This window comes from Salarias fasciatus, chromosome 20, assembly GCF_902148845.1.
Source record: "Salarias fasciatus chromosome 20, fSalaFa1.1, whole genome shotgun sequence".
Classification (NCBI taxonomy): domain Eukaryota; kingdom Metazoa; phylum Chordata; class Actinopteri; order Blenniiformes; family Blenniidae; genus Salarias; species Salarias fasciatus.
The window spans coordinates 32,930,021-32,953,092 of NC_043764.1; the positions used below are offsets into that span (position 1 = coordinate 32,930,021).

A 23,072-nucleotide genomic window follows, 5' to 3' on the forward strand; every position below is an offset into this window, starting at 1 on the left:
TATGGTGAAGGCAGGAGGGTCACAGGTCTAGCAGCTAGCGTTTGGTGATGGAGCAGTAGCAGAGCTAGCTCCGATCTATGAACAGTTAAGCAGCTGTAACTTAAACTGAGAAGTTACACAAAGCGAGAAGTGGTTGGGTGACGCTGCGTGGTAGAGCAGGCGGCTCGAGGGTAGACGGCTCCACCCTCACTGGGCGATCACCAGCCAATCAGGATCGGGGAGATGAGGTAAACATTTTCCACAGTGAGACGAATGACGGCTCGCAACGAGAAACCGTTTATCCAAACACGACAGGAACATTGATCACCTGCAGACACAGTGGAAATATTTGACAAGTGAGGTGTTCTGAGACAAGGCTTACATTGCTGTATGTTCTGTTTCTTTGTTCTTATGGGGGAAAGAAATCCAGTATTAAAATAAAAATATATGTGGAGACATAGAAGTTTTGAGAGAAACCAACTGGTCTGCTTGAGGTTGTTTTCTGGAGGTCAGCTCAGGTGCAGAGTGAAAATAAAGAGGAGTGGATGTCAGCTGTTTGCTCTGGAGAAACAAAGACATGAAACTGACACAGAGACATACTTAGACAACTTTATTGTGTATCAAAATACTGTCTTACAATCACTTTAAAGCCTTTATTATTTCAGACAAAGTTGATTTTCTGTTTGGAAATACATATCAGGCACAGAGCAGGCTGGAGGAGAGGAGTCATGGGTCAGAGGTCAGGGCGGGGTCGGGGTGGAGGCAGTTCGAGGGGTGAGGGGCAAAATGCTGAGCAGAAACCAAAGAAGCGTGTGTTCTCTTGTTTTTTGGTCATTTCAAAGACACCGTTCCCTTTTTAAACCTTAAGTCAGAAAACCTGTGGGCTCACACCGATCACCCTCAGACGTCCACCGGGAGAGGCGGATCCACACGGCGGATATCAGGGCCACATTACAGGAAAGACTGGACACCGAGTCTGTCTGGAACCTGGAAGGGAAACTTCCATTCCGTCTGAAAACTGCAGGCTTTTCCGTTTTTTCCTTTTGAAGAAATGACTAAACTGATTTATACTGATAAGGTTTTGGTGGCTAAACGTGAAGAAAAGCATTTAAACTGTTCAAAAAAGTTGAAATTGCAGTAAAGTTAATATTATTAAATCCAATGTTTCTATTTAACACTGATGTGAATCTTTAATGTGGCTCTAATATGAAGATGTGTGGATGAAGGGTGTGAACCAGCGTCAGAGTACTGCCGCTGTGCCCATTCTCTGTACGCATGCTCATTAACATCAAATCCATTTACTGTGTGTGTGGTGTGTGGTGTGTGTGTGTGTGTGTGTGTGTGTGTGTGTGTGTCGCTCCTCCAGTGTAAACAGTGACCTTCCATCCAGAGCAGGGACCAATCCAACGCTGCTACGCTAAAGCTAAAGCTAACGCCACTGAGTTCAGACAGATCCACTAACATCCACGTATGAATCAAAGTCAAACAGCTGACTTACAGTAATTTAAAGAAAAGGTGCATCTTCCTCCCTACGTTTACGAGATGTGGCGAGAAGAGTGAGTTTCTTCTCTGGATGGCGGTGCAGACGGTGGTTCTAAGCAACAGCTCTGAGCTACGGAGCCGTGGGAGGGGCCTGGAGCTGTAAACAAAGGCTGGGTCGGGCTGGAGACAGCTGTTGGAAACAGTGGTCTACGTTGGGAGGGCTGGCAGAGCGGGGAGGGGGGTCTAGACAGTGATGTGGTAGGGGCTGCCCGGATGTGCTCGTCCCCCCACTTGACCACCAGGATGTACTCGCCCTTCTCCTTCAGCTGGTAGCTCACGTTGTACATTCGGTTGCCCAAATGTTTGACCAGGATCTCCTCGCAGGGGACTTTAGGACCATCCACACCGACCAGGAGCATGTTCCGCCCTGCAGAGGAGACAGAGGAGACAGGAGGAGACAGGAGGAGACAGAGGAGACAGAGGAGACAGGAGGAGACGAGGCATTGCTGTTCATATGAACCATTGGCTAGAATTCACATCTCTGACTGCTGGTTCCCTTTAATGCTGCGTTCACACCGGACGCGTCGCAAGCGTCGTGAGCGGCGCTTTTCTATGCTAAGTCTATGTGGACGAGCGTCGTGGAGCGGCGGAGGGGCGGGGCGGTGCTTCTGGAGCGTCAGGAGCGTCGAGTTTCAAGCGTTTCGAGCGTTGATGCCCACGACGATGCGCTGCCGCTGGGCGTCAACCAATCAGAGACGATCCTTCCGGTGCTACGTCACTACGTTTCACGTCGTTTATGTCAGGACCAGGAGTCGGAAAAGAAAGACAGCGATGGAAGACAAGTTGATTGTGGCTGTGCGCGCTCGTCCTGAGCTTTATGACACGTCGTCAGACCGCTACTGATACAAGAATAGAAAGGCTCTTGCTTGGGGAGGATCAGTGAGGAGATCGGGGTCTCAAGTAAGTTATCTAAACTTTTCATCACGCTGTATTGTGTGCTACATTCAGTCAGAACATTGTACAGCCACTGCTATCTTCCTGCTAAACGAATGTTTATACAGAGGAAATGTGACGCTGTTTATTTAATAAATAAAGCCGAGCCACTCTGCTGATGCGATCCGCCATAGCTGGAAACAGAAACCAGCCTCCCGCGCGCCGATAAACTGCCGCGCGTCAGGAGCGTCGCGAGCTTTGTGTACTTGAAGCGTCACAAGCGTCAGCTTCGAGGCGTCCCACGCGTCGACGACGCCCACGACTCGTCCGGTGTGAACGCAGCATTAGACGACGTCTTCAGGCGAAAACGAAAACCTTTTGTTGAGTTTTGGGTGTCTGACACGCCAACGATGTTGTGAGCCACTGAAACCCTGGGGTTCTGCTGTGGTGCAGACGGGGCGGACCTGACCGCCGTGCCAGAGGCATACACACCGGCTTTGCTGCAGTCCACACTGAAGCTGTTCTTCTGGCCGATGAAGCCCTTGCTCAGGCCCAGGCCTTTGGCCACCACTTTGCTGGCGTCGGACTGGGTGGGAGGAGCCTGCTGAGAGCAGCTGATGGCCCGGGTCACCGGGTCCACCATGACGGAGGAGGTTTCGTGCATGCTGTGGCTGGACACCAGCTTGGACCCTGGAGGGTGGAGGAGGACACACATTACTTTTCACTACAATCTTCGATTTAGGACACCGAGACTTGTCTGAGTTTCTGTCTGCAATAAGTTTCTGATTAAATCTGCAGTTAAACTCAGTGAGGTTTGCAGATATTTAGTGGAATTGGAAAACTGTAGAGCATTGTAAAAAGCTCCAACATTAACTTGTTTTTCCAAATAGCTGCTCCATCTCTTGTCACATATTAACATCCAGTCCTGAGGCAGTAACTGATGGGACATCATCTGGACCGTCCACCGGGACTTTGGAGAGGATCCACTCTGATCTCGTTCCAAACGTCGTCCGCCAGCTGAAGCTGCTCCTCACCTGTGATCTTGGCCTTGAACGGGCTTCCTACGATGTGGTAGGGACCTCCGTACTTGATGGAGATGAGATAGCTTCCGGGGGCCATGGGGGTGTAGGTGACCCGGTACCCCTCCGGACACTCCACACAGTCCATCTTCACCTTGGAGGGTCCGTCGATGGTGACGGCGAGCGCCCCGGGCCCGGCGGTGCTCGTGTTCACCACGAATTCACAGGCAGTTCCTGAGACGAGGCAACAGTGATGGAGGACGGACGAGACTGGAACTCCCCTCTAACCCTGAACCGGACCCTGAACTGACCTGTGGTGCCACCCTCCAGTCCGGGGCCATAAGCAGACACCATGCCCGGGTCTCCGGCCTGTCCCGTCTCTCCCACTCGGATCTTGAAGGGACTGCCGGGGATGTGACTGCCGTTGAACTTCACGTCGATCAGATACAGACCGTTCTCTCTGGGGATGAACCGCACCGCGTATTTATCTGGACGAGCGGGGAGAGAGCGTTAGTCCAGCAGAACCCTCTGAGGCTGCTCCCAGAGCGTCCCGGGTCCAGATCTCCGAGGACCAGGTACCTTGGTCGATCTCCGTGACGCAGCACTCCTCCAGCGCCCCGGACGGGCTGTGGACCTTGGCATCGATCACACCCTTCGCCCCGTTCAGACTGACGGCAAAGGATGCCGGCTGGTTCACCTTCAGACCCGACTCCTGCTCGACAACACACACTCACAACCTCAAACACACACTCACAGACTCAAACACCGCCCCGGTCCAGACCTCCCTCCCCGAGACAACATTTCTAACCCAAATCACAGGACGAAGCACTGCTGTGATACCACTTCCAACCACCAGGTGGTGTCCCGAGTCAGTTCAGCTCAAAGACAGAGATCCAGACAGACCGGAGGAGGCCTAGAGACAGGCAGGTGGACTTTATCTACTGTCCTCTTCCCACCCTGATGGACAGGGCCTCTGCACCACCCACTGATGGAGGTGGAGGAGTTACAGTAGGGGGGGAGGTGTGTCTGGTCCAGACCTGAACGGTCCAGGGACCGACCCAGACGACTTAAGAACATAATTCATCCAGTCATCGAGTCCTGCAGGAACCACAGAGGCCTCAGTCCACCTTCTAGACCACAAGGCTCCAGCAGCAGAGAGACCTGGACCTCCTCCAGACCTGGATCCATAGAACCGCTCTGCAACAGAAGCTCAGTGAGCTTCAGGCCTCAGAGGACACTAAGACCACTGGAGGACAGCAGGAGACGTGGTCTGTCCAGCTGGAACTGAAGCTCCCGGTCCCAGGACCAGTTACTGAGACCTGAACATGTTGGGTTGTGGTCTAGCCTGCCCCGCTGGTGGAGTTCAGTTTAATAAAGTTATGTTATGTCATGTCATGTTATCAGAGGTGATTTCCTCGTCTCAATAACCTTTGACCTTTTCTGCCGTTCCACTCAGAAGCCAGATGAACAGCTTTCTGTCAGGACTTTATGGAACTCAGACCTGCGTACAGGACTTGGACACACCTTCACCCCTGCTGTCTTCCAGTCTCATTGAGTAAACATCTTGGCTTCGATGTCTCTGCTGTGGCTGGACGGCCTCGGGACCACCAGCCCTGGACGTGTCCTCAGAGGGACCGGGTCTTACCTGGGGGGGTCGCTAACAGGGCTAAAGAGGACAGCTGTGGGGCCAGAGTTTCACTGAGCTATTGGATGAGGACGAGGAGGAGTCGGTGCAGGTGGCTGATGTCCACACTGCCCGTGTCCAGGGAGACAACCTGAGACTGGGGACGCTCTTCCATTAGAGACAGAGGGACACAGCCTGGCTCAGACCTCTTTAGCCCTTTAGCGCCCCGGCTCTCCGGGAGGAGGGAGGCTGTTGGGAGTCTTTAGGACGAGGCACGAGAAACACACACAGTCCTCTGGTATCCCACAAGCCCCTGCTGCGTCCCACACCGCGGCAGCAGCAGCCGTCCGTCCTCGTCCTCGTCCGAGCGACCGAACCCAGTCTGTGGACCCCGAGCTGCTGCTGCCGCGCGGCGGACGGCCGGCTGTGGACGTGTGTGTGCGTCTCAGAGCCTCACCTGAAGACTGGCAACAGTGAGGCGGCGGGCGTCGTCCGAGGGGGACGCCACCGGGACGACGAAGGGGCTGTCCGGGATTGTGCTCGTCGTTGAAACGGATGGACACCTCGTAGTCACCTGAGGAGACAGGTGGGGTCAGAGACGGACGGACGTCCCTGCTCCGGGGTCCAGATCCTCGGCTCTGGTCTCTCACCAGGCTCCCTGGACGACGTAGGACACTCCGCTGGACCCGTCCTTGCGGTCCTCGAAGACGATCTCGGCCTTGCTGGGCCCCTCCACGGCGATGCTGAGCCCCCCGGCCCCGGCCTCCCGGGTCCAGATGCTGAACTCGGCTGCGGACAGCAGAGAGGACGAGGCGGAGTCAGCGGGGGACGTCCCGGACGTCCACCCCCCCGCCCGAGCCCCGACCCCGCCCTGACCTGGCACTCCGGCCTCCGCCCTCTCCAGGCCCGGGCCCTCCGGCGCGGACCTTGTGGGCCCCGCCCTCGCCCAGGGGCCCCACGGTGAACTGGAAGGGGCTGCCGGGCACGTGCACAGCCGTTGTACTTGACGCAGACGGTGTGCACGCCGGTCTCGGTGGGGACGAAGCGGATGCAGTAGGTGTTGTTCTCGCCCTCCATGATGTCGGCCTTGTGCACCTGTCCGGACGGGCTGGTCACCTGCGCCGTCATGTCCGCGATGCTGATCTCTGCGGACGGAGACGACACGCCACTGCACCACCCGCTGGAGGACGGCCACCCGGCGGGCCGACGTCCACCGACCGGGGTGGGGACGCAGGCCATATGTTGACACCCAGAAGGAGGCCGGTTTCATCCGGACTCACCTGGAATCTTCAGGCTCAGGTCGCACTGGCTGCCCACGTTGGCCACAGACGCCGCCCTCCTCTTCCTCGTGATGCTCTCCTTCATCCTGCCTTCACCGGTGACCTTCACTGTGAACGCACTCCCTGCAGACAGAGACAGACAGAGACAGACAGAGACATACAGAGACATACAGAGACAGAGACAGACAGACTGTCAGCACTGGACGCTCTGCCGTCTCCAGCGTTTCCTCCTCACGCCGTCTCTCCTGACCTGGGACGTGCTGGTCGGCGAACTTGATGTTGATGATGTAGTTTCCCGGCTCGGTGGGGCAGTAGGTGACCTTGCAGGTGCCGTCCTCTTGGTCCTCGGTGTTGATGTCCACTTTGCTGGGTCCTTCAATGGACAGACTCAGGCCACCGTAGCCTGCGACACGGAACCCACAACAACGGCAGACCTGAATGTTTAGAAGCTGAACGAGAGCTTCAGGTCCCTGAAGTCCGCCTCCATGTTTCCACTACTGTCTTCTTTCATGTTGGACTCATGACACCATCTAGTGGCTCACAGTGGTACTGCAATAGAGAGCACTGAGAGGCTCAGGGCCAAATTAGCTATATCTGCTCCACCCACACGAAGCTCCACCCACACGAAGCTCCACCCACACACACTCCGCTGTCCCCGACTCCTGACGTCTGCTCTGGTCTGGGAGCGGTTTCCGGGGAACGTTCTGGAGGTGTACCTGCGTCTCGAGTGTCGATGATGAACTCGCGGGCTCGAAGGTGCGGGCCTCGCTCAGGCCCGGGCCGCTCACGCGCACCACCGGCTGGCGTCGCCGATCTCCGACTGGCTGATCATGACGGAGATGGGGCTGCTGGGGATGTGGCGGGCCGTTCTTCTTGATGTTCACCAGGTGCTCTCCGATCTCCTTGGGAACGAAGGAGATTCCTGTGGAGGAGCGGTGAGGTTCACTTCTGGCCGGACCCCCCCCCGCCCGCCCCTGGCCGTCCCCCCGCCATCGGGAACTCACCGGACGTGTCCGTTTCCGCAGCGTCTTCAGCAGGCAGGGCTCCTCGCGTCCCGACGGCGTGGTCAGCGACGCCGTCAGCTGGCTGAGGTCCAGCTCGCCGATGTCCAGGGGGATGTCTGCAGCCGAGCCCACCTTCAGGTGGGACATCCTCATGGAGTCGTCTCCTGGAGACGCCACAGAGAGGCAGTGAGAACACACCCGCAGACACTCGTGTCCTCTCAGACCAGATGCTGAAGCGGCGGCGCTAGCCGGGCGTCGGACCTGTAATCCGGGCGGAGAAGGGGCTTCCTGGGATGTGCTTGTCGTTGTACTTCACCAGGATGCTGTAGTCTCCGGGCAGCACGGGCAGGTAGGACACGGTGCAGGTCCCGTCCTGGTTGTCCACGCAGCTGATGTCGGCCTTGGACGGACCCTCGATGGCCAGAGAGAGGCCGCCTGCGGGACGCGACGGAGTGTGTGAGTGAGGGAATCCGGCGGCGCGACGAAGCGGCCGGACGGCTGCCGGTTACCCTCTCCGGCGTCTTTGGTGTTGACGGTGAAGACGGCGGGCTTGTTGACCGTCCCGTGGATGAGGCCGGGGCCGTAGGCGCTCACGTTCCCGCTGTTTATGTAGTCCACAAAGAACTGGAGTGGGCTTCCTGGAGAGAACACACAACCGAATCAGGAGATCCAGGTTCAGACAGGAAAAGATATCCCGACGTCCCGCCACGGCGAGCTGCAGTCAGTCAGGACACACGAAGAGGACGGATTCCACCACATTCCGAGCAGACAGGACACTTTTTACTCCTCACTATAACTCAAAGACGTGTTTCCTCACAGTCGCCATGCCTGATGGATGCCTTTCATTCAACACTGCACTGCAGCTGACCATCTTTTTTTCAGCAGCTGTCCTTATTCACACAGAATAAAAACCGTTTCCAGCGGTGATTTGCGCTGTGGAAACACGAATCACCTGGCAGGTTGGGGGGGGGGGGGGGGGGGGGAACACCCGGGGACACCTGGGCCTACGTCACGTGGAAGCGCCGGCTTTATTGTTGTAAGACGCAGAATTCCGCTAGAGGGCGACCGAAGTTACGCACTATAGCTTTAAGGAAACTTTTCAAAGTGAATGAATGTAGATAAGTGACGCCAACCGAACTGCGACACCGTCAAACCAAACGTCCACAGCAAACGGAGAAAAACACCTACTGCTACTTCATTTCTTTATTTTGAATATATAGATTTTATTACCACAGAATTTAATCATCAGAATTTCTCTTCAGTTTTTTGAATATCTAAATCTGAATATTTCTGGATTTCTAGTTGCGTCTTGTTAAACCGCCAGAGGACTGATGCAGCTTCTGATTAAAGGTCAAACCCGGACTGGATCAGTTGGAAGTTTTTCATATTGAAATGTTTTCCGGGACACTTCGTACTGGGAAGACTGGGCCCAGAGGTCAAACCCCTGACCTGACCTGTCGACCTCCACCGCGCCGGCGTCAGCGGTCACAGACAGGAAGTGGCGAGCGGCGCGGCGCTCGGGCGTACCTGGGATGTGGAGGCCGTCGTACTTAATGTCCATTTCATGCAGGCCGGCCTCTGTGGGGGCGTACTTCACCGTCACCGTTCCATCCTTGTTGTCCGTGATGTCGGGTTTGGCGACCTTCCCCGAGGGCATCCTGACCTCACCTGGAGGAGAGAGGTCAGAGGTCACACAGAGGACAGCTAAACCCGCTTCTTCTTAAGACAGACCGAATGACAAACTACTGAATTAGAATGCTACTGAAGCACACCTGAGGAGGGCTTCACACTGAGCACTGACAGCTCATGAGGGTCGTGGACATGAGGGACAGACGAGGACAGCTCACCTGTGATCTCGCCCTTCTGGATGGTGAACGGGATGACCAGGTCAAAAGGTCTCAGGCCCGCCACGTCCAGGCCGTTCATCCCCATGGGACGGTCTGTCGCCTGCGGGACAGAGAGCGGGACATTAACACTGTGGAGACGCGGGGGACGACAGCAGGGAGTGGGACAGACGGCTTCCCCAAAGCCAACACAAGGACACAGAGCGAGACGACCATGAGATGGACGGACAATGACGATGGTGGTGATCATGGATGGAGACGATGGCACTGGAACGAACAGGATGAGACGAGGACGACAGAGGGCGGCGCCGCCGGGGCGTCCACATTGAGGACCCCGCCGGGGCGTCCACAGCGAGGACCCCGCCGGGGCGTCCACAGCGAGGACCCCGCCGGGGCGTCCACAGCGAGGACCCCGCCGGGGCGTCCACAGCGAGGACCCCGCCGGGGCGCCCACAGCGAGGACCCCGCCGGGGCGTCCACAGCGAGGACCCCGCCGGGGCTCCACAGCGAGGACCCCGCCGGGGCGTCCACAGTGAGGACTTTACCACAGAGCAGTGAGCAAAGCACTGCTCAGTGAGGACGTCCACAGGTCTCTGAACGTCCTCAGTCAGCAGCTCTGATCACCGTCCAACCCTCTACAGTGTGTCCAACATGAAACGAGAAAAACCCTCAATGATGAAACACCTGGAACCAGACAGAGGACAGACGGACAGAGACGGACAGAGAGACGGAGACAGAGGGACGTCTGTCTGAGGTTCGGGTACCCAGGGCTGCTGAGCGTAGTACTGGGGCATTTGGCTCTGTTGCATGAGCTGGTCTGTTGGAGCTCCTTCCAGCGCCTGAGAGGAGGAGGAGGAGGAGGAAGAGGTAGATTAGGTACAGGAGGAGGAGGACGGGGGGCGGGGGACAGGGGACGGGGGACCAGGGGGCATCAAGATGAGAAGGGATTGGAGGGAATAAAACAGCAGTCAGAGGGATTCTGATGATCCAGTGCCACCAGGACAATCCTGAAGAGTGCAGGAAAAGGACGATCACATGGTCCACGTCGGTCCAGGAGTCCGTCAGAGGACGAGACAGCAACTGTCCACACTCTGTCCTCAGTCATGCCTGATGAGTGTGAAGTGGACAGGTGGTGCAGAGGGACGTTCCTGATGGAGAACGTCTCTATGTCTGCTGTGTGTGTGTGTGTGTGTGTGTGTGTGTGTGGTGTGTGTGTGTGTGTGGGGTGTGTGAGAGACGCCGTCACTCACCGTCACCTGGAAGGGGCTGTTGGGGATGTGCTCGCCTCCAAAGCGCACGCAGATCACATACTCGCCAGGCTGCGGCGCCGTGTAGAAGATGTCAAACGTGCCGTCTTCATTCTCCACCACGTCCACGTCAAGCTCCGCCCCCTCCGGCGTGCACACGCTGCAGGTCACCTTGCCTTTTCCGGCGGCCTTGGCGTCCACCGTGATGACGGTCTGCTCGCCGATCTGGATGGTCCGGGCCGACACCAGCACCTTCAGACAGAGACAGAGAGCTCAGAGGACCACACAGGCAGGCACCGTCACACACACACACACACACACACACACACACACACACACACACACAACACACACACACACACACACACACACACACACCTTTCATTTCAGCATGCACATTCCATAACCATGGCCTGAGGTTAACGTTGATGAGATCTAGTCGTGTTATTCCATCTACGGTACGGCGTTACCATGACGTCATCCGCTAGATTAGCCACAGAGCCATTCAACATGCCATCCTCCTCCGTTAGTCCATTAGTCGTCCACCAGAGGACGTCAGACGGAGACGACAGTTACAACAGTGAAGGGGGGGACAGAGGTACGGGGCCAGAGAGACCGTCCCGGACAGAGAGGGTCCGGGAAGCTGCTGCACTACCCTCCATGCCAACAGAGACGAGCGCAGGGCATTCAGTGGCTTACCTAAACCGTGACCGCCGATTGACACTGACAGAGGAACGGTGAGGAAGCAGGGAGGGCGGAGCGAGAGGAAAACAAAAAGAGTGACAAATACAGTCCAGCTGGAGTGATGGGTGGCAAAACCTGGAGTGAACAGTGGCTAAAGCCTGAGTGACGGTGGCTAAAGCCTGGAGTGAACAGTAGTTAAACATGGGGTGAAAATGGCTAAAACCTTGCATGAACAGTGGCTAAAGCCTGGAGTGAAGGGTGCCTAAAGTCTGGAGTGAACGGTGCCTAAAGCCTGGAGTGAACGGTGGCTAAAGCCTGGAGTGAACAGTGGCTAAAGCCTGGAGTGAACGGTGCCTAAAGCCTAAAAGCCTGGAGTGAACGGTGCCTAAAGCCTAAAAGCCTGGGGTGAACAGTGGCTAAAGCCTGGAGTGAACGGTGCCTAAAGCCTAAAAGCCTGGAGTGAACGGTGCCTAAAGCCTAAAAGCCTGGAGTGAACGGTGGCTAAAGCCTGGAGTGAACGGTGGCTAAAGCCTGGAGTGAACGGTGGCTAAAGCCTGGAGTGAACGGTGGCTAAAGCCTGGAGTGAACGGTGCCTAAAGCCTAAAAGCCTGGAGTGAACAGTGGCTAAAGCCTGGAGTGAACGGTGCCTAAAGCCTAAAAGCCTGGAGTGAACGGTGCCTAAAGCCTAAAAGCCTGGAGTGAACGGTGGCTAAAGCCTGGAGTGAACGGTGGCTAAAGCCTGGAGTGAACGGTGGCTAAACCCTGGAGTGAACGGTGGCTAAAGCCTGGAGTGAACGGTGCCTAAAGCCTAAAAGCCTGGAGTGAACGGTGCCTAAAGCCTAAAAGCCTGGGGTGAACAGTGGCTAAAGCCTGGAGTGAACGGTGCCTAAAGCCTAAAAGCCTGGGGTGAACAGTGGCTAAAGCCTGGAGTGAACGGTGCCTAAAGCCTAAAAGCCTGGGGTGAACAGTGGCTAAAGCCTGGAGTGAACGGTGCCTAAAGCCTAAAAGCCTGGAGTGAACGGTGCCTAAAGCCTGGAGTGAACGGTGGCTAAACTCTGTAGTGAATGGTGGCTAAAGCCTGGAGTGAACAGTAGTTAAACATGGGGTGAAAATGGCTAAAGCCTGGAGTGAACGGTGGCTAAAGTCTGGAGTGAACAGTGGCTAAAGCCTGGAGTGAACAGTGGCTAAAGCCTGGCGTGAACGGTGCCTAAAGCCTGGAGTGAACAGTGGCTAAAGCCTGGAGTGAATGGTGGCTAAATCTTGGAGTGAATGACGGCTAAAGCTGGGCGTGACCTGTGGCTAAATTCTGTAGTGAACAGTAGCAAAAACCTGGAGTGAACGGTGGCTCAACTTATGATCTGAACACCTAAAACAACACGTGGCTGTGTGAAGCAGGAGTGTGTGTGTGTGTGTGTATGTGTGTGTGTGTGTGTGTGTGTGTGTGTGTGTGCGTGTGTGCGCGCGTGTGTGTGTGTGTGTGTGTGTGCTCACAGCAGGGGGGAGATAGAGGGGGTGTCACTGAGGAGCACAGCGTGAGGAAAACATAAATGCACAGAAGCTCAGAGATGAAATCACAAAGGAAAAGACTGATTATCTGCTTGATTCGAGTTTTGAAAAACAATGAACACAGTTTTCTGTGAACAAACACAATCCCAGAGGTAACAATCAACTGGCCATTCTGTTGTTTCTTTACACAGGAGCAGTTAAACCATGTAGTTCTCATGTTCTTCCACTAGCAGGTGCTGTTTGTTTGTGTAATGAACCACACACACATTCTGCAGAGAGACTCCTGCATGTCCTCGCAGCATAAAGGCGCTTTGGCCTTTATTTAAGAAATACAGTCCATGTCTGATAAATACTTGATCCTTTTTTACAGAGCTGTCCCCTTTAATCCAAAACAAGACCACAGCACCCTAATCCCGCCCACAAACGCTCTGGAGCCAATCACAACCCAGTAGTCCCTCTGATCCCGCCCCTTCAGTTTGTCTGTATAATCTGAGCCAATCAGCAGCCAGGTTTAACCAACAGACGCAAAAACAAACTCTTGTTAACACCTGAACCTGTCTGTCCGTGTGTGTGTGTCTGTCGCAGTATGTCTGTGTGTTTGTCTCTGTCTCAGTGCGTGTGTCGTCTTTGTGCATCTCTCTCTCAGTGCGTGTGTCTCTGTCTCAGTGTGTGTGTGTCTCTGTCGCAGTGTTTCAGTGCGTGTGTGTCTCTGTCTGTGTGTGTGTGTGTGTGTGTGTGTGTGTGTGTGTGCGTGTACCTGTGACGGTGCACTTGCTGGCGTCCCCGGTGGGCAGCGCCCTGATGCGGTAGGGTGAGTATGGGATCTCGTCCCCTCCATACTTGATGAGGATGGTGTATCGCCCCGTCATGTCGGGGACGTAGGACACCAGGTATGTCCCGTCGTGGTTGTCTCGGATGTTGGCCTTCTTCGGTTTGCCCTCCGGGTCCTGAACGGGAAACGGGTTGTCAAAGCTCTCGGGAGAAGCGGAGACGTGTCTCCCAGCGTCCCTTGAGGACTCACCGTGATCTGCACCGCCAGCAGACCCTCGCCGGCGTCTTTGGCATCGATGGTGAACTCCACCGGCAGCGAGGCGGGAACCCCGGTGGTGTTCAGGCCCGGGCCGCTAGCTCGAACCTTACTGGCATCGTGGGTGGGGAGCACCTTCACCTTATAGGGGCTGGGACAGGGACAGGGACAGTCAACACTCCAGAGGACACGGTTTGCTGAGCGTCATTTCATGATTCTGTCCAGAAAGTCCTGGCAGAAGTTTCTGGTACGGCAACGATCAGCTCCTCCAGGTTGGTTATAACTCAGCTTATCTGAATTAAAAAGCTGCTCCTGAGTGAAGGTCCAGTATCAGTCAGTGTCCTGTCTGGACATCGGGACACGTCCTCACCTGCGTGGGATCTCCTCGTCGGCATACAGCACGTTGATGGAGTACGGACCCTCTCTGGTGGGGACGTAGTTGACGGTGTGTGTCCTGGTCTCCGTTGTCCACGATTTCCACCGGCTCCACCACAACCTGGACACAACGGACGGGGGACAGGAATGAGTCTAGAGCCACATCTGGCAGCAGACGGGAATGAGTCCGATGCTCCACAGCTGGCTGTCCACACAGCGTTGAGGATTGTTTACACAAAACACTTTTAAAGCTAAACATTCTAAAAAGATAAAGTAATTGTTTTGCCTTTATTTTCAGTTTTGCTGACGTAAATAGAAAAAGAACTACAAAGAAACGAAGCGGTGGCAGATGAGCTTTCATCAGTTCTGAAATGGGACCCAGATGGGTGGATCGGTGCCGGCGGCCTCACCTTTGGGCCCCTGCACCCGGACCTGCAGCGGGGCCACTCCGGCTTTGGAGGCGTCCACGGTGAAGGCCTGCGGGATGTTGGCTCGCACGCCGTTGCTCAGGCCCGGTCCCTGACACTTGACCTTGGTGCTGTCCACTGTGTCGCTGACCGGCACTGAGAACGGACTTCCTGTCAGGCAGAAGCAGGCGGTGAGCGGAGGTGCCGGCAGGTCAGAGGTCAAGGCCCCGGGGGCGGGGGCTCACCTGCGATGGGCTGGCGGCCGTAGGTGATGTTGAGGTTGTACGTCCCGGGCTCGTATGGGATGTACTCCACGCTGCAACTGCCGTCTTTATTATCAGTGCAGGACATCTTGGCCTCTGACGGACCCTCCATGGCCAGACCCAGTCCTCCGGTACCAGCACCCCTGCACAGGAGACGCATCACACACCGGACCCGGATCGGACCGCGCCCCCCAAACGGCGCCCCGGGGCCACGTACCGTGTTTCCACTGTGACTTGTTGGGCTTGTTGGTGATGCCTCCTTTCAGACCCGGACCGTGCACACGGACACGAGTCGGGTCGCAGCCTTCCGTCACTGCGACACGGAATGGGCTCTTCGGCACCGGAGAGCCGTCATAGCACACCTCCACACTGTGGGGGCCTGGAACAGGGACAGACCGCTTTAAACAAGGCCAGGCCACAAACGGCCGTCTTCAGCACGGCAGCCACAGATTCTACTGATTTCCCGCTGTGTTAAGCTCATTAAAATGAAATACTCTGTTTTACAGCATTCAGGTAAGACCTGCAGAGAATACAAATACAGGTAATCACATCTGGACAGAACCAGAACCAAAAGCTGAACGCACCCTCCTAGTAGGGAGTGTTACTCCAGTTGTAGGTGCCGTCTCCCAGGTCGGTGATCAGGGCATCCGTGCGGCTGCCTGACGGGTTGCTGATGAGGGTTTTTGATGTGGTCGCCTCCGCTCTGAGTGAGGTGCACGAGCGTCCACGGTGAAGTCCGTGGTCGCCTCACGGAAGACACCTTCAACACCGGAGAGACAGGAGACAGAGCAGCACGAAGACACTTCAGGTCCACTGAGGTCACTGCCAGTACACACCCTAATGAGCTGGTGACTGTCCAGCATCTGGACGGCGGTGCTGGTGGTGCTCAGTGTCTGGTGGTGGTGCTCTGTCTGGGTGGTGGAGTTGGTGGTGCAGTGTCTGTATTCATGGGGTCATGATGAAGGCTGAATCCCATTTCACCCCTCAGCCCTCCCCCTTGGCCCTACCCCTCCGTTCACATGGAGGGGTAGGGGTGTCCCGATTGTCATTATGACAGAGGGGTCGGGGGAAGGGGGAGGGCTATTCACCCCTCCAAATGGAGATTCTCCCGAGGTACACTTCAAGCGGAGGGGTATGATCCAGTGGCGGCCGGTGGCGAGGGGCGGCGGCGGGAGTGCTTGTTTTGTCGTCCTACACCGCGAGTGGCGGGCGGGGTTAGTTCACTTCCGCATTGGCGGGAGCGCTCGTGTCCACACCCGCGCATTCCAGGTGGGCGGTGTTGAAGAAACCAGTTTATTGAAAACAATCGTCTATCTGTTGTGTTTGGAATGTGCCTGGAATGCTCGAGTGCGGACACGAGCGCTCCCGCCAATGCGGAAGTGAACTAACCCCCCCCCGCTACTCGCAGTGTAGGCAGACAAAACAAGCGCCCTTAGACACCGGCCGCCACTGGACAGATTTCCCAGAAAGCTGTCCAAGATCGGCAAGATGGCAGCATCCGCAACAAAAGAAGTTCATAAATGTAATTATTTTCTCAATTAATAAAGTTTTAAAATGTAAGAAAAACATTCTTCATCGGCAAACAATTGTCGCACCTGCCTACGTCATCAGCAGCGGCGACTACTGATGACGTACGCGATTGTCGAAGGGGTGTCCCAATTCGGAGGGGTTTACTTTCGGCCCTACCCCTTAGCACTCCATTTCAAAAGGGTAGGGGCAAGGCAGTGGTGGGTGCAGTCCGCTAATCAGCTAACCGCTAATTAGCGAAGCTAACATTTTCAGTAGTGGATAGCTGTTCAGCTAACTTTGAAAAACATTAGCGGACTAATTAGCTTCCGCTAAATTTACCACGGTTAGCGACTCTGGTTTCCGAGGGTACTTGAACGCCTCTCGTATGAAAAGTCTCTACTCTGCGGTTTAAAAAACGCCGAAATTGTTTCGAAAAAAAAAACATGGGTTTTGTAATGCATATAACTGCCAATCCGTTTGTCCGATTGAAATGATACAGAAACTGTTAGAAAGCCCTGGAACTCAAGATTCCGGGGATATTTGAATGACTTGCTTACGTGCTTGCGTCATGGCGCGACGTCAACAAATAATCCCCTATGTGCTCGCGGAGAAAATAGAGAGGAGCTCGCGGCGCTACCCCGCGCCTATGAACCGTCAGATAGGAGCTCGATCCGAAACTCGGTGTGCAGCACTGCCGCTTCCGCACGCGGCGCGTCCTGTGTGAACCAGGCGTTAGTGGTTAGCGGTTATTGTTACCTTCAGCTATATCTTTTAGCAGTTTATCGGTTTACCGTTATCGAAGCTAACTTTTCAGTTAGCGGAAGAACGGTTATCGAAGCTAACTTTTCGGTTAGCTGTGCCCACCACTGGGGCAAGGGGTAGGGCTAGAAAGAGAAATGGGATTGGGCCGAAGTCCTCCTACCTTTGCCCTCCACTCCTGGTCCGAACACCAGGACGCCGCTGGCATCCACGGCCGGCTCCACGTTGAGCCGAGTGGGGAAATTGGGCACGTCCTGGCCCCCGTAGCGGATGGTGAGGGTGTAGGAGCCGGGGTAGAGCGGGATGTAGGTGATGGTGTAGGTCCCATCTCCGTTGTCCTGGATGTGGACCTCCGCCTCTGTGCCGCTGTCTGAGATGATCTCGATGGTCAGCTCAGCCGGGCCGGCGTTGGTGCAGTCCACAACGAACTCCCCCGTCTCCCCAACTTTGGCACGCTCCAACCCGGGGCCGGAGCAGCGTACCTGAGGAGGAGGAGGTGGAGAAGGGGCAGAGTCTTTAAACATGGCCGCTGTCACTCCAGACCCTAAGAATCAAAGTCCCAGCAGGGCCCACCTTGGAGGGGTCTGTGGTGGGGTAAGCTGTGGGGGTGTAGGGGGATCCGGGAAGCGGCACGCCATCATAGGTCAGCTCCACCTGGTATGGCCCCGCCTCCCGGGGGATGAACTTCACCTGACTGGTCTCTGGGCTCAGTCCAGGCTCCACCTACCGACACACAACCTTCATTCTTCACTGAGATGCTGGAGGAAGAGTCTGAAACCTCCTGGACCGCCGGATAAGGCTCTGTTCTGAGACTTGTCTCATGGCAAGACTTCCCTTAAACTTCTCAACTCTTTCAGTTTGATTCTTGTGTATCTGACTCCTTGAGGTTTCCCTCGGAGTTTTCCTCACGCAAATTCTACAACTAAGATCAATCAGATGAAAAATTCTGATCAACTGACTGCAATTTACCAGTCATGGCTGACCCTCAGTACCTTCAGACCTTCAGAATCGCTGGGCTAAGGGAAGCTGCTGCTGTACCTTGCTGGCCACTGGCTTCCCTGATGGTCCCGTCACCTTGGCCCCGACCTTCCCCTGACCGCCGGCACCTTTACACTTGACGGTCACCTCCTGGTCCTTTCCCACTGTCATTTCTGCAGAGCAAGGAGGAGGAAGGCGGATGATCAGGGGCTGGATCTGGGACTTCACTGACCCCCCTATGTGTGGTGCGGTGGCGATGGGTGGGGGTACGTACTGTCTCCCAGGCCCGACACGTTGATCTTGCTCAGGTCCACTGTGGGGGCCACGGCCACGTTGAAGGGACTCTTGGGAATCTGATCTCACCATAAGTGACAGCGAGTCCCAGCGGCCCCTGGGAGGGAACCGGGCCACACGGTGAGCGTCAGCAAACTGGGGCCGCCGGCCCTCACCTGAAGTCCGCCCCGCCTCACCTGCTGCACCGGGGTGTACTTGACGGTGTGTGTGTTGTCATGGTTGTTGATGATTTCGAAGTCTTTGACCGCCTCGGCCTTGGTGGGCCCACTGAAGCTGCAGTCCAAGTTGGCCTTCCCTGCACCTTTGGTGCTGACGGTGAAGTGAGTGGGCTTGTTCAGCTCCACCCCTGACGGAGAAGACAGACCCACAGGGTGACACTCAGACAAGTCCACCTCTGAGACCTCCATGTGGAGGACAGGTGACTGGAAGCCGTGGACAGACTGGGCTCTTACCACTGCGGCTCAGACCAGGACCCTCTGCCTTCACTTTGCTGGCGTCATGAGACGGGTCCACTTTGACCCTGATGGGCGTCATCGGAATAGCCTGAACAGAAACGCAGGATTACAGACGGGACCTTGGGCCGGTCTGGTTCCTGCAGATCCAGAGTCCGATCTGAACTGACCTGGTCGGCGAACAGCACCATGATGGTGTAGCTTCCTGCTCCTGGAGGGGTGTACTTCACCGTGAAGGTGTCGTTGTCGTTCCGGATTATGTCGAAGTCGATGTCAGCCTCTGCGGGTCCCACCACACCGGGGGCGCACTTGATCCCTATGCTGATGTCACCTGAGGGGGGAGGACACTGCTTCCTGAACTTTGGTCACCCCAGGAATCCCTGAGTCCGTGGGCCTGGGTCTGGGCGGGAGGACCTACCTTGTCCGGCCTCGGAGCAGTCCACTGTGAAGTAGGTGGGCTCGAAGGCCTTCAGGCCGGTCTTTGCTACTCCAGGTCCAGAAACCTTGACTTTGTTAGGATGACAGCCGGCGCCGATGTTCATCTGCAGACACAATCACACTGAAGAGCGCAGCAAGGTGTGTGTGTGTGTTTCTGACGGTGTGTGTATGTACTGACTCTGAAAGGACTGTCTGGGATGTTGACTCCTCCCCAGGACACCATGACGGTGTGCTTCACGGGCTTTTTGGGGGTGTAGCTGCATGTGTAGGTGCCGTTGCCGTTATCTTTCACTTGGACCTCCACAGGATTTCCTTCTCCGTCCTGAGCAGAAGACTCAACATGTCACAGCGGTAGTTCAAACGGGAATCTGTTTTACTGTGGAGCCACATCGGGTTCCGGCGCTGCAGGAGGACCGTGGTACCTGAGCTACGATCTTCAGAGGAGCTTTTCCACCCTGCTTTGCATCCACGGTGAACTCTGTAGGCTTCCCCACAGCCAGGCCAGAGCTCTGCAGACCCGGGCCGAAGGCTTTGACCTGCATGGCGGGATTAGACCATCAGCTGCCGGGCCGAGGGCTCGGGTCCCAGAGACGCTGGAGGCTGCAGACCTTATCTGGATAGAAGTCCTTTCCTGGCGCGTTGACGATCTCGGCCATGAAGGGGGAGTGCTGGATGTCTTCGTTGTTGCAGAGCACATGCACGGCATACTCGCCGGCCTCTGTGGGCCAGTAGCGCACATCACAGGATCCGTCGCCTTTGTCATCACACTCGATCTTGGCCTGAGACGGGCCTTCCACGGAGAACCCTGCAGGGGAACATGTGTGAGTGGCGGAGGACCAGGACCAGGATCCGTTTCACCGATTCCCCTGTCGACTCACCCAGGGTACCGACGTTGTCCCCCACCGCCTCCACCACGAAGTCAGCAGATTTGCCCACGACGCCGCCCTCCAGACCCGGACCCCAGGCCCGGACCTTCTGCTGGCCGGCCTCAGAGCCAATCTTCACTTCAATGGGACTACAGGCACCAGAGAGGAGAGGAAGTCAAGGCTCGAGCTCCAGGAATCAGAACCGGGTCGAGATGAACTCAAACCCAGTAGACAGTCCGTTCTGATGTCCCCATGGTCTGATGGGCGATGTGAACTCTCCTGAACGTTCAGGCTTTCAGAGGTTTAATCAATACATTCAAACTGCAGTTTTCTCTCTGCAGGATCTCATTTTAAAGGAGAACATTCTTCAGAGTGGTCCTTCTGCAGACCTGGTCCGCAGAGTGAATCCAGCATACCTGCGGGGGATGTGCTGTCCTCCCCAGGTGATGGTGATGGAGTACGTTCCCGGTGTGGTGGGATAATACTCAAATTCGTAGACGCCATCTCCGAGATCTTTCCTCTTGCAAGGCTCCTCTAGACCCTCTGCAGACACCAAGACATGAGGGGTTAGTCCCTCTCCAGCCTCCAGCTGCCACCTGGATCTTTTTTCAAAGTTCTGATTGTTACACCTGGTTCTCTTCATAAAACACAGAAGTATTAAGAACCTTCTTCAGAATAAAGCAGTGACGAGACGTCGAGGTCAGCCAGATTAAATACACAGAAACAAAAGAACTTTCAGCCAGACGGCAATCAAAGATCAGTTCAGGTCCACAGCCCTGTTTACAGGAGGCGACCGGGGTCCAGGGTGGAGGGGTTCTGGAGGGAGGGGGCCATGGGTGGAGGAGTTTAGGTGTGAAGGGGTCCTGGACGGAGGACTTCAGGGTGGAGGGGTTCTGGGGTCTCGAGGGGTTCTGGGCTGTGGACACCATAGCCTGGAGGCTCTGGTCTGTAGAGGCTCTGGTCTCACTCACTGGGGCCCTTGATGGAGACTTTGAGCTCTCCGGTTCCAGCTCCTTTGGTGTAGACCTTGAAGTCGGCGGTCTCCTTCACCCGGAGACCTTTGGGCTGAAGACCACGACCTTTGGCCTTGCAGAGGCTCGGGTTACACGCTGTGTGCAGAAGAGAACGGTATGAGCACAGGTTCTGATCCACGTTCTGATCCGTCACCCTCCGGAGGGTTCTGACCCGTCACCCTCCGGAGGGTTATGACCCGTCACCCTCCGGAGGGTTATGACCCGTCACCCTCAGGAGGGTTCTGACCCGTCACCCTCCGGAGGGTTCTGACCCGTCACCCTCAGGAGGGTTCTGACCCGTCACCCTCCGGAGGGTTATGACCCGTCACCCTCAGGAGGGTTCTGACCCGTCACCCTCCGGAGGGTTCTGACCCGTCACCCTCAGGAGGGTTCTGACCCGTCACCCTCCGGAGGGTTATGACCCGTCACCCTCAGGAGGGTTCTGACCCGTCACCCTCCGGAGGGTTCTGACCCGTCACCCTCAGGAGGGTTCTGACCCGTCACCCTCAGGAGGGTTCTGACCCGTCACCCTCAGGAGGGTTCTGACCCATCACCCTCAGGAGGGTTCTGACCCGTCACCCTCAGGAGGGTTCTGATCTCGTTCTATAGAGATAAAATGGAAATGAATGAAGCCACAGTGTGAAAGACGGACATCATGGCAGTGGTGTCCACAGGTGGGCAGCACTGAGCTCCACTGTTAGCAGGTTTTAGTGACTTCCTGTTACATGTTCAGGTGTGAACGAATGAGAACAGACTACACCTGGAACTGACTCACTGCCGCCTGCTGGTACCAAGTGGTACTACACAGAAAATGACATTCTACCTTCATCTGCACTGAAAATAATCTCCTCTCGGAAAGAAATGCAGTGGTATGAAGTTTGAGATTTTGTGGGATTCATATAAATCAGGATGATGAGTATTCATAGAAACAGTTTAAAGTTCAGGACAGGACTCTGGTCCAACACAGCTGAGGAACCAGGAATGAATCCCGCATGTTTATGAGCAATGACTGGCTTTAAACCAACGGCGCTCGTACTGAAGCTGCTTCAGGACACATTGAAGGCGTTTTAAAGAAATTTAAGTAAATATCGAGAATGTGATGGAGAGAGAAACAAGCCTCAAATGAAAAATAAAGAAATTAAATTAAAAAAAAGATGAGACGACAGATGAAAGGAGACAGACGGAAAGAAAAAGACCAAAAGACCACGTTGAAGATCAGATTGTAAAGTTAATTATCAAGAATTCATAATAATACACCTAATAATAATATTGGGGCCTTTTGGGACATCCAGGGTCACAGAACACTGAACAGAAATTAAGACAAAAAGCAACTAAATAAGGTTGAAAAGTAACGAATGTGTCAAAAGACAACAGTCTGAAACTGATGAAGAGACTGAAGAATATCGAGGTGAAAGGTATGGTTAGTTTAAAGTTTAATCAAACATTAAACCAACACGAGCAGTTTTTTCTTTAACACTCTTATAACCAGAGCATCAAAATTAGAAAAAGGGCATGCACGCACCAACGCATGTGCAGGAGAGTTACCAGGAAACAGGAAATGACAGCAGAAGGAAGAAGTGGCTCCAGAAACCAGACGACTGCCTGTTCAGAAGAACTGAGGACAGAAAGAGCAGCAGGAAGAGACGATTAGACACGACTGGAGGGACAACAACAGCATGTCAACACACTGGAAACCAGAGAGAAAAACACTGGAAACAAGAGAGAAAAACACTGGAAACCAGAGAGAAACACTGGAAACAAGAGAGAAAAACACTGGAAACCAGAGAGAAACACTGGAAACCAGAGAGAAACACTGGAAACAAGAGAGAAACACTGGAAACCAGAGAGAAACACTGGAAACAAGAGAGAAACACTGGAAACAAGAGAGAAAAACACTGGAACCAGAGAGAAAAACACTGGAAACCAGAGAGAAACACTGGAAACAAGAGAGAAACACTGGAAACAAGAGAGAGAAACACTGGAAACCAGAGAGAAACACTGGAAACTGGAGATGGAGATCAGGCGTCACTTCCTGGATGAACTCTGACTAGAGCTGTTTTCAATCGATGTGAAAAAAAATTAAATCTCA

The 23,072-nt window shown here is 55.0% G+C and overlaps 1 protein-coding gene across 1 annotated transcript in view; it reads right to left on the reverse strand.

The window, feature by feature from the left end:
- Positions 1-1,559: 1,559 nt before the first annotated feature.
- The window catches only part of LOC115408660 (filamin-A), a 53,209-nt gene continuing 31,696 nt past the window's right edge, over positions 1,560-23,072 (reverse strand). The window contains 54 exon segments of the mRNA XM_075410474.1: positions 1,560-1,736; positions 1,739-1,888; positions 2,887-3,084; positions 3,429-3,647; positions 3,725-3,901; positions 3,993-4,125; positions 5,495-5,572; positions 5,574-5,611; positions 5,688-5,694; positions 5,696-5,826; positions 5,914-5,950; positions 5,952-6,029; positions 6,031-6,182; positions 6,318-6,440; positions 6,568-6,720; positions 7,034-7,066; positions 7,069-7,111; positions 7,114-7,179; positions 7,181-7,250; positions 7,335-7,485; positions 7,583-7,756; positions 7,831-7,959; positions 8,849-8,989; positions 9,169-9,268; positions 9,930-10,004; positions 10,416-10,646; positions 10,648-10,664; positions 11,112-11,135; positions 13,360-13,549; positions 13,624-13,780; positions 14,000-14,082; positions 14,084-14,125; positions 14,410-14,582; positions 14,657-14,817; positions 14,892-14,907; positions 14,910-15,053; positions 15,259-15,358; positions 15,360-15,386; positions 15,388-15,434; positions 17,106-17,424; positions 17,516-17,665; positions 17,981-18,093; positions 18,195-18,281; positions 18,284-18,311; positions 18,391-18,560; positions 18,667-18,757; positions 18,837-18,997; positions 19,085-19,208; positions 19,283-19,426; positions 19,527-19,640; positions 19,713-19,909; positions 19,983-20,119; positions 20,387-20,513; positions 20,942-21,079. Of these exon segments, the coding sequence (XP_075266589.1) occupies positions 1,705-1,736; positions 1,739-1,888; positions 2,887-3,084; positions 3,429-3,647; positions 3,725-3,901; positions 3,993-4,125; positions 5,495-5,572; positions 5,574-5,611; positions 5,688-5,694; positions 5,696-5,826; positions 5,914-5,950; positions 5,952-6,029; positions 6,031-6,182; positions 6,318-6,440; positions 6,568-6,720; positions 7,034-7,066; positions 7,069-7,111; positions 7,114-7,179; positions 7,181-7,250; positions 7,335-7,485; positions 7,583-7,756; positions 7,831-7,959; positions 8,849-8,989; positions 9,169-9,268; positions 9,930-10,004; positions 10,416-10,646; positions 10,648-10,664; positions 11,112-11,135; positions 13,360-13,549; positions 13,624-13,780; positions 14,000-14,082; positions 14,084-14,125; positions 14,410-14,582; positions 14,657-14,817; positions 14,892-14,907; positions 14,910-15,053; positions 15,259-15,358; positions 15,360-15,386; positions 15,388-15,434; positions 17,106-17,424; positions 17,516-17,665; positions 17,981-18,093; positions 18,195-18,281; positions 18,284-18,311; positions 18,391-18,560; positions 18,667-18,757; positions 18,837-18,997; positions 19,085-19,208; positions 19,283-19,426; positions 19,527-19,640; positions 19,713-19,909; positions 19,983-20,119; positions 20,387-20,513; positions 20,942-21,079 (6,200 nt within the window). The 3' untranslated portion in view covers positions 1,560-1,704.